This window comes from Arachis hypogaea, chromosome 13 (assembly GCF_003086295.3).
Source record: "Arachis hypogaea cultivar Tifrunner chromosome 13, arahy.Tifrunner.gnm2.J5K5, whole genome shotgun sequence".
In the NCBI taxonomy this organism is placed as follows: Eukaryota; Viridiplantae; Streptophyta; class Magnoliopsida; order Fabales; family Fabaceae; genus Arachis; species Arachis hypogaea.
The window spans coordinates 141,220,716-141,232,428 of NC_092048.1; the positions used below are offsets into that span (position 1 = coordinate 141,220,716).

At 25.0% G+C, this 11,713-nt stretch overlaps 1 protein-coding gene across 1 annotated transcript; it reads left to right on the top strand.

Moving 5' to 3' along the window:
- The first annotated feature begins 6,323 nt into the window (after nucleotides 1–6,323).
- Nucleotides 6,324–8,333, top strand: LOC112792322 (polygalacturonase inhibitor 2). The gene has a single exon (XM_025835514.3). It carries the CDS (start codon nucleotides 7,047–7,049, stop codon nucleotides 8,070–8,072), a length of 1,026 nt encoding a protein of 341 aa, XP_025691299.1. The 5' UTR covers nucleotides 6,324–7,046; the 3' UTR covers nucleotides 8,073–8,333.
- Nucleotides 8,334–11,713: the final 3,380 nt, after the last annotated feature.

Consider the following 11,713-nt stretch of genomic DNA (forward strand, 5'->3'; position numbering starts at 1 on the left):
TTATAACTTTAAGTGTAAAATTATAAAAAAATAAATTTATTTAGAATAAAAGTAATGTGATTAAGTGTAATTTACTTAGATGTGATTAAAAAATAATTGAATACTATGTACAGTAAAAAATTGATATTATTGGAGAATAAAACTAAAATTTATTTCTATATATCATTTTTGTCCCTAACGTTTCAAAATCATCTCAATTTTGTCCCGCCGTTAATTCTGTTAACGGATCCTTAATAGCAGGACAATATTGAATTAATTTTAAAACATTAAAAACTTAAATAAAACGATTGAAATGTTGAGGACAAAAACAATACTTTACTCAAACTAATAAAATAGAAATCGAAATCTCTGTATATTCAAAAGAAAAGAAAATGTTGATTGTCATAAAACAAATATGGTCGTTAGGCTAATGTTCAACAATTCTATTGTATATATTAATAAATACATCTAAATTATAAAATTATATACTAAATAATTTTTTAACACATCAAAAGTTCTCCAAAAATAATTATGTTTGTTACTCTTGTTAATTAGAATAAAAAAATTATATATACCAGTCTTCTTAAAATCGAAAACATTAATTTTGGTAGTATTATTTTAATTTTAGTTTGGTTAGAATTTAATTTTAATTTGTTATTTTTGTTTTGTTTGATTTAAATTTAAATTTAAATATTCTAATTTTAAGGAGATATAATTTTAAATTTTAAACATATAAAAAAATTTGAGACATAATATCTAAAAATATTTATTACAATGAATAATGTCCGACTAAAAAATAAATTATGACAAAAACCTAGTTGTACCGAACTAATTAAAAACTTCTTCCTTTATTTATACTAGCGGCTCAATAGGCACGAGTTCAGCTGTTTTTCTATTGTTTTGAAGAATTTATTTTTTTTGTTAATATATTATTTACGTTTCAAATTTATTAGATAAATATTTTTTTATTTTAATATTGACGTGATCTTATTTATATCATATTTTGTTGAAATTAAAATTACTATAAAACACTTTAAAATGTTAAATTATAAAACCACACAATAAAGAGGTAATATAAAATCATCATAGTTTAAAGTTCTAGGTAATATATGAGGTGAAATATTCGATAGAATAAATTTCTATTCTCAACTATTCTAAAATATACAAAAAGTATTTTCAGAATGATAATACTTCTATTGTATTTCTTTTTTTTTTGGTGACTTTCTATTGTATTTTTTTAAAAGTTTTGAATGTCGTCTATTAATTTATTATGACAAAATAACGATATGATGAAGTTTTTGTCCGCTAAAATTGCGAAAATATTTTTAAAAATTAGTTTATTCATTGTACTTTATTTTGTTTTTTTTTGGGCGTTTATGTTATATTCCATACATTATTAAATTTTAATTTGATAATTTTTTTATCATCAAGAACTTATTATTTAGTTACTGTAATTTAATTAAGATTTATTTTTCATCACTAAATGATGTTATGTGTATTACGGTTATTGCCATTAAATAATATTAAATAATATTTGTAGTAGCATTTTTTTAGTTTGTACTTAAATTAGTTATTCAACAAAAATTTATCCATAACTCATAAAAATATATACAATGTTATATATATTTTTAATTTGAGGATTTTTAGTTTAGTTACCTATTGACTTATAATATTTAATATAGTGTTTTGATATTTTTAAAAAATTAGAACACATTTTGTCATGACCAAATTTTACTATCTATTAAATTTTTAATTGGGTAAAGATTCTATAATAAAAAAGATCCATATAATTTATACAATACATTAATAAATACATGAGATAAAATAAGACATATTTTTGTACTATTTTACAATAGTTGTTATTTTGTGTTTAAGGTAGATCTTTTCTAATTTTACTATTTAATTTTAAAAGATATATGTTGTTACCAAAATTTTATTACAAAGTTATTGTTATTATTAATCTTATGAATGTATTGCCTATTTAAAATTTATAATATCTATTAATTATTTGTTTTATTTTTTTTTATTATAGAATTCATAATTTTGTTTAACAGAAGGCATTTTATATAGTAGTGCACAATATCAAACTTCTTAATTTATTCAATACAAAAAATATTTTAAATGAATATTATGCGATGAAGATAAAATATTAAAAATATAAGTAGAGTAAGTGAGTACTAACTTCATATTTGCATGGCTTTTAGTATTGTTTGTAACTGATTCATTATAAGAGATTGATTGAGGCATTATTTAATAGCAGTGGTGTATGTCTCGACCTACACTAATACAAAAAAAATACAAACTTAATATGTTTTAGATTATCTTAAAAGAATTAAAAATTAGTTCTCAGAAACCAAATCAAATTGCGTAAATTAAGTTAATTAATTTTGTTGATCTTCTATATTAAGATTTAATGTATAGGCAAAATGACTTAAAACGACGTTATTACATGTTTTGAATACATAGGGTACTAACCAGTTAGGACATCACCACATCTTTTACTTGAACAACTTCATTATAATGTGATTTCAGACCTATATTTTTAAAGAGCAATACAGATAATAAGCATAATTTGAATTCATAAGATTAAAATTAGTTATCATGATTAAAGTTAACTTTTATGTCGCGTATAAAGGTGATTTTAATTATTTTAAATTTGTTTAATTTTATTTTGAAATAGAGAATATTTTAAAAATAATATTCTTCTATTATATTTTTTTCATTGATTTTTTTCAAAGTTTGAATATTGTCCATTAATTTGTAACATTTTTAAATTTATTTTTTTAATTTACTATGATAAATTAACAATATGACGAGTATTTTGTCCGTTAAGATTGCAGAAATATTTTTTAAAAAATAGTTTATTTGTTATACTCTAATTTATCTTTATTTTTTGTATTTATATTTTAACATTTCACATTAGGAATTTATTACATATTTAATATTATTAAATTAATATATTTTTTAATAATAAATAATGTTACGTGTCTCATGATTATTATTATTATTGGCTGATATAGTAGTATTTTTTTATAATTGATATTTAAGATAGTTATTCAATAAAAATTGATTCAGTAACTCATACAAATATGTAAAGCGTTATCTATGTTTTTAATTTTAGAATTTGAAAATTATATATCCAATCACTGTTTGTAATATTTAATATAGTATTTAAATTTTTTATAAAATTATGACCCATTTTACCGTGATCAAATTTTGGTATTTGTTAAATTTTTAAATGGAAAATAATTTTATAATAAGAAGGATTAATTTTTATTTATGCCATGTATTTAAATACATGAGATGAAATATCAATATTCTTGTATTCTTCTTCTATCATTATGTTTGTATTTAAGTCAGAATTCTCCTGATTTTATTTTAAAATTATAAAAAATATATATTATTATCAAAATTTTAAAATATGAAAATATATAAATTAAAATAGAAACTAAAAAAATTAAATTAAAGTATATTAAAAATCATTATGTTACATTAATTTAACACAATATATAAATATTATTTTGATAATAAAATTATTATGTTTGACAACTTTTTATAATTATCTTATAACGTAGTATTTTTTTGTTTAAAATGACTTCATTTATTTTTTTAATATGAGAATGCAAATGCATATTTTTTTATTTTTAATATTTTATCCCAAACATCTACATTAATTTAAAATATAAATATTTTTTTTGTAATAAATTTATAATAAAAGTTTTAGTTAAAGAGTACTCAATACTTCTTTTAATAATTTAGAGCAATAAATTTATTTTCATTTTATAGTTATTACTTTGTAAAATATATTTAATCACTCAAATTAAAAAATACACATGACAAAAAATAAGCGATATGATAATATTTTTTCTCTTTATTCTATTTGTTATTATTAGTTTTATGAATACATTGTTTATTTTAATTTTTTAATTATTTATATACTATATGATAAAGATGAAATATTAAAAAAATTATTATTTTGTCTACTAAATTTATTTTATGAAATAAATTATGTAAGGATATACGAAGTTTAAAAAAATTGGACACCAAATTCTAGTAACTTTTTGTATTTTTTATTAAAGAGTGCTCTGTTATATATGTAATTTTTTTTAAGTTAAATAATAAGCATCAGAAATATATAAATAGTGTATATTAATTTAATTAATTTTGTTATAGAATACCAACCAATTATGTTACTATGACGTCTGTTATTTGGACCAACTCCATTATCACTCGCTTTCAATTCTAGATTTTTTAAAGAGTAAAATACAGATATTAAGCAAAATTGAATTTATAGCCGAAAAAATTAAATTATCATAATACATGTTAAGTTTCATGCTACCTGAAACAAAATGATGATGATGATGGGTGGCTCTTACCATTTGTCTAATTGTAGTTAATTCTGTACTTGAGAATGGATTTGGAATAGAAATTATATTAGTTGATATAATATGATTGCTGATTCGTTGAATTTTCTAATTATATTTGTCAGAACATAAGGTAGCAAGACACAAAGAAGAAAAATGATTGCAAGAGCACGATTGAAAGTGAAACAGATATTTAACTCTCTTGAGTAAAGTACGATTGAAGACGCAGAAATTTTTGTTACTGAAAGTGAATCGGTATTTAAATTGAGTAGTATTAATAGTTTTTTTATTGAAAGTGAATCAACTTTAAATTCTGTCGTGGTTGAAAGTGAATCAGTTTTAAATTTGTCGTGGGTTAAAGCCAATTTTTGAAAAAATAAAATAAAATAAAAATAATTGAGTACGTAATAGCAGTTTTTTTTATTGAAATCTATTTTTAAGTCCTGTCATAGGATAAAGCCAATTTTTAATAAAAAGAAAACAGGAGTAAAATAAGAAGAAAAAATTGGATACACAATTCCATATCCCATTATATATTGGTATAGATAATATTTTTTTTAGTAATTATTCATTAATAAATGTTGCATTAATGATTCTGTTTGTTATATTTCAATGTGTTTATTTCGATTAGACTCAATAAATTACCAAAATTCAAACTTATTATCTTAAACTTCTTCTTTGATCATATGGTTAGAATCGTTTAACAGAAGATCTTCAGACCATAAAATGTTTAAAGTAAAAGAAAAATACAATAAAACATATTAGAAAACCTAAAAAAATAAAATAATTTTTAAAATAGAATATATATAAGAAAAATAATAAATTAAAACTTACTTGACCTATGACAGAAAAATAAAGAGAACGAAATAATCATGAAAGTTGAAATAACGAAAAATATATAACACAATTCTTATCTTAACACATTTAAATGTTATATGTCAATCTAATAATTAATAAAAAATAATATTATCCAATGTAAAATAGATTAAAAATAAGAAAGAGATTAACAAAATCAATTAACAAAGTTCTTATCTTAAGTTGCCAGATTATTTAAAAAATCAATTAACAAAGTTCATATTTTACTATATTTATTATATTTATTGTGTTACATGTCAATCTAATAATTAATAAAAAATAATATTTTTTAATATAAAACATATTAAAAATAAAGAAAAAAATTAACAAAATATACTTAGAGATTTTTCATTCTACCATTGGTAAGTATAAATTTTTTTACATCTTTTATATGCGAATCGTATGACACATGAATAATATTAAATTAATTAATCTTTTTGCAATAATTTAAAAAATTAGTAAATGTCAATTTTAGTACTCTTTATAAATAAATGTCAAATTCAATACTTTACATAATTAATAGTTTAGATAGTTTAGAAAATTATAAACGTAGACTTTAATAATACGTATCAATTAATAAACATAGACTTTGATAATACGTATCAAACAATGCAAAAAAATATTGATAAATTTTAATAAATATAGAATATATTTATAGATAAATTTTAGTACTATAGAATATATTTGAGTAGTAGTGCTCGATCTATAATTATACAAAAAAAAAATACAAACTTTAGATGAAAAAATGGAATAAGATAAAGAGTACTTGTCCTTTGAATTTTTTTTAAAAAATTAAAAATTAGTACTAAAAAATAAAATAAACCGTAAATATAAAATACCAACCACTTGTATTATCATGACGTCTATTATTATTTTTCAAAAGACACCTGTATTTGGTAATGGAATTGGCATAGAAATTGTATCAACTTCCTTGTCAAATCCTCTCACAATGATTTGCAGGTGTCCCTTTCTTAGTAAATGCATGTCACAACCAAAAGATAACAAGATGCAGAAAAAGGATCGACAACAGTGAGGAATATTTATAAGTGGAGCAGTTATTTAATTTCCTCACGATTGCAGTAGTTATTTAATGGGTTAATGACCTTTTTTGTTAATTATAAACAAAAATGTATTATTATTATTTTGTCCATAAATTTGATTTGTAAAATAAATTATTTGAGGGTAAATGGTGTCAATAAAAATTGGACACCAAACTCTGCTATTGGCTTTATATATTGGTATAGATTACCAAATTGAAGGAAATAGATTTTTTAGAATTTTTAATTATTTAATAAAATGTAATATCTCACTTTATATTTTTTAATTAAAACTAAAAAAATATATAAAAAATATTAAATAATAAAATATTACACCTTACTAAACAATTAAAAATTTTTTTGAGAAAATTCACTTCTCAAAGGCTAGTTCTCTCCTCAAGCTTAGTCACCGAAGCTGTTTCAATCAGGCGCTCCCCACTCAGCCAAATTTCATTAGGGCCTCTAGAAGATGTAAATGTAATTCACTCATATGGTAAACGACAAAAATAACAACTCTAAACGGATAATGCTAAGAACAGCGCTGTTCCCACATAGTACAATCTTATACGTGGTAATTTTCCTAACAAAAAATTTAGTATGGACTCCTTATGATTCAGAGTATCTGTGATATTCCTTTATGGCGGCTTGATATTTGACTGAACTAGATCTAGTGCTGCAGTTCACACCTTTATCCAAATAATAATATACCGCCTTCCCCAGTTCCCGAACAGACCGTGCTCATTGCTTTATAAACACCTTTCAGGCCCCAAACATTTCCACAGCAATAATAGCATCAATCCCAAACACAATAATGGCAAGCACCAGTATCATCTCCATGTTCCTTCTTCCCGTAATTCTATTGATATGGGTGTCTCCTGCAGTGCTCTCAGAGAAGTGCAGCCCACACGAGAAAAAAATCCTCCTCCAAGTGAAGCAAGAATTCGGCAACCCATCCATGCTCTCTTCCTGGAACGCTTCCACCGACTGCTGCACCAGCGCCTGGGAAGGCATCGAATGCACCACCGAGAAGCCTTACCGTGTTAGCCAAATAGAGCTACATGGGCTGGACCTCCCCGGCCCAGTTGACCTCCCTCCCTCCCTATTTAACCTCGTTGATCTTGATGAGCTCTTAATTTTTGAAATGCCCAACCTAAAAGGCCAAATTCCTCCCCAGATCTCAAACCTCAAAAAACTTACAGTCCTTTACTTATTCAGCACCAATATCTCAGGCCCAATACCAGAATCTCTAGCCCAAATCAAGACCCTCACGAACATTAACCTCGCCGGCAACAATCTCTCCGGCCCACTCCCTCATCTCCTCCCCTCACTACCCAGCATCAGGGTGATCTTCGCCGACGAAAACCGCATCTCTGGCCCAATCCCTGATTCCTACGGTTCCTTCGCGTCCAGCCTTGTGACGCTGACTCTCTCTCACAACATGCTTTCTGGGAAGATTCCGGCGGCGTTGAAGGGGCTGGATGCGGAGCTTCTGGATCTTTCTTGGAACAAGCTCGAGGGAGATGGTTCGGTGCTGTTTGGGGCGGAGAAAAAGACGGAAGAGATAACCCTTGCGGGAAACATGCTATCGTTCGATATCGGGAAAGTGGAGTTTGGTAGGAACATAACGAGGTTGAACCTGAAGCACAATCGCATTTTCGGGAAGCTCCCCGAGCAACTGACGCAGCTGAAGCAGCTAACCAGGTTTAATGTTAGCTATAATCAATTGTGTGGACCCATTCCCCAAGGCGGAAGATTGCAGGGTTACTTCGCCATTGATGCTTCTTCGTTTGCACATAACAAGTGTTTGTGTGGGTCCCCCCTTCCTCCATGCAAGTGATATTTAACGGTCATCAGTCTTCATGTCATAACTCATGAAAGATTAATTATTCTAGTTACTGCACTAAATAAATGCTTCAACAAATAATTTCGAATGGGTTTGAGTTCCCAACAGTCTTCTCACTGTGCCACCTGGGTGATGTGCATACGCGGAGACAATAATGTTGAATGTTAAGTTTGTGAATTTCAGTGTGTTACAATGAATCTTGTGGCGGTTTATGTTAATAAATGGTTCTAATAAGAAGAAAGAAATCATCAGCAAGTCAAGTTTGTCACGGCTGGATATATATATATATATATATATATATTCGATTTGACTAAAATGATGAGATATTGGGATGAATGTGAGATTTAATTAAGCTCAATTCAAAACTCTTATATATTACTTAATCTGTATATTAAAGTATAAAAAAATCAAATATTTCTATGTAATATATGAAAAATGAGTTTGTATTTTTTATAAAATAATACAAAAAAATCATCAGAATTTATTATCTTTTATTAGTAGTTTAGTTATTAATATTTAAAGTATAAATTAAAATATGTTGTTATATTATTAGATTAAAAAAAATTAAATTGATGGATAAAATTATAAAATTAATGAGTTTAAGAATTTGTTGTTGCCTAATAAATTGCTACACGCATAAAATAAGATTAAAATTCTTGATATTTACTTAAACGGATTAATGAACTTATGAGTTAATTACTAGACTAATACAATTTGATTTTTAATTTATAATTTTAATATCCATATAACATCTTTGATACATATAACATTTCTCGTGATATACTCTGGGAAAATTATTAGGTGTTTCATGTATGAAGTTGGAACTTTGGCGTTCCAAGTACAGTCAAGTAGCCAGTATCCATTTTGTTGTTTAGCTAGATGGTAAGAGACGAAATTAACCTTGGTAGCAAACTTGAAAAGACTTAATGAGACAGCTGAATGAGGTCAAAGCTCCATGGAGTTTGGCTTGGCTACAATTGACGAGAAAAAAAAGAATAGACAAAAAAAAAAAAAACATTTTCGGACAAACAATTATAAAGGCATGATTAAATTATCCACCGCATTAAAATATTTAAAGTCGCTACGAAAAAAAAAGCTTCAAACTTGTCGTTTCTTAATCCTAGTGGTATGACTATATTGTGCTTATCCATTGGAAAGCTTGGAGAATGACTGTGGGTTTAAAATCATGTTGAGCTAGTTCTCATCACTTTTATATATGTATGTATTGATTTTTCTTTGCTTGTCTTGGCCCCGCTAATGTGAAAATCTCATTGTTAGGACCCCATCCACATGTGAATTGGTGGTATCCGTATCACTCTTTTGCAGCGGAGAGTGGGGTTACTTGGAGAGTTGGAGGAGGATAGCAGAAGCGGAATATGGTATGGTTGCCGTGTGCATAATCTCGTTAGATAATCAACAAAGGTCTAATTAGTAATTAATAATAAATCAACAAATATTTTTAAATTATATTTTATATTAATTAATTATTAATTATTTAAATTTAAATTTTAAAAAATATAAAATTATTAATTATAATTATTTAAAATTAGTTAGTTAAAAGTTGTCATATGGTATAGGATTGGAAAATTAATAAATTATTACCTTTGGCAGTCTAAAAATGCGAAACACCGCACTACTTATTTAACCATAGAAATCAATTTGAATTGCTCATATTGGTCAACTGTGCTATAAGCGGTGAGTTATTAATTTTTTGTACTATAGCTAGAGTTTATTTTATCGTTATACTTCTTTTATGTTTCTTTTCTTTAATTTTGTTTTAGTAATTCTTAGTTTAATAATGTCAAAAAAACAAATATAAATTTCAGAGTTTTTTTTTAATCTTTAATAAATTAAGTTAATACTTAATTTTTTATTTCTTAATAATTCTTTTTCATTATCATTGTCATTCTATAACTACCACTACACATACCACCCCTACTACTATTACTTTTTTTTCCCTTTAATATTTGGATCACATTTAGTTTAGTTTTAATAATACTTCTAATGTTTCAAATATATTTCCTTTGACAATGATTTTAATTATACTTCTAAACATTAATGTCCTGGAACAGGACAAACTGAACTATTGTTAACATATTAGCATAATTAAATAGTTAATTTTTTCATTAATGGTCTAAATCTCCAACGATGTAACCAAGAGTCTAAATAAAACATAATTAAATAGTTACTACAAATTTAAAACAAAAAGAATATTAGAACAATTTGAGATTAAATAAAAATATTGAGAGAAAAACAAACTTAACCATTTCTGTAATATAATAATTATATAGATAAAAAAAATATTTTTTGAAATGCACTTCGATATGTAACAAGTTTCGTATTTACACATTCAGTTGATATAGAACGAATTTAATTCTTGCAAATTATTTAAAAGTATGTAAAATTTATTAACTTCTCTTACATAAAAACCTAATAAAAGAATCCAAATTTTTCTTCTTGTGAAAAAAAATCACTGCTAATAATGATTATTATTATTTGAAATTGTATCACATGTACTAAGTTATTTTGTGAGGACTATTATTATAATTTAATTGTTTTTTTATATATTTTTTTAAATTGATGAATGAAGTTAGTATCATACACTAAAATTGTCTTTAAAATTTAAATTATACAAAAAACGTCTTTGATATTGGTTATCATGATTCATGTTAGTCCCTAACATATACTTCGTTAACAGCATACTCACATATTCTGTCAATGACACATGTTACGTCATGAATAGTCATATATAATGATATGATGATAGGTCGTTCAATGACAGATAACATGTAGTTATGGATATTTGTGTTTCATATCGTAATATTATTAGCCCACGTATTAACTTGAGTCACGTATTATAATATTATTCGTTCATGTGTCATTTTTTTATTTATCATTAAAGATGTAACAAATTGATCTCCAACTTTATAATAAATAAATTATTATTCCACGTGTGATATTAAAAACTAAAGTTGATCAAATATAGATATTATATCTTTAATTATAAAATTTTAATTTAAACTTCTTTTTAATAAAATTATATTTTTTAATTTTTAAGAAACTAAAATAGGACTAAAATAGTATATTTGAGGGTTATTGAGTTTATACAAATTTAGGCAAATTTACAGAGTTTACTCGAATTCATTCGAATTTATTCAAATTTAGGTTATATTATTAATTATTAAGTGTACTCATTTTATTAATTAAACTTATAAGCATTGAATTATAATTAATTTTGGTATATTAATATAATAACAATTATTTATTATTGGGTTAAAAATCCAAGTAAAGTTTATTGTGTGTTTGTAAGTCGCATAATGCATAATCAGAAAAACATTCCACAATGCAAAGTTCAAAACATCAGCCCAATGGAATAATGAGCAAGAATCAGAACCAAGATACAAAGATAGAAGGTTCTGCATTTGTTAAGAAATAGGAAAAAAGAAACAAATGGGATATTTGGTAACATTTTGATGAATGAGAGACAACTAGAACACCCACAACATAACAACAACGACAGAAGAGCAAAATGAATTGTAATTGCAATTTCAAAAGACAACAATGCTAGTGGAGCAAAAATAAAAAAACAATACATGTCAAAGAAGACAACAACACAAACAAAAGAAGTAATAAAG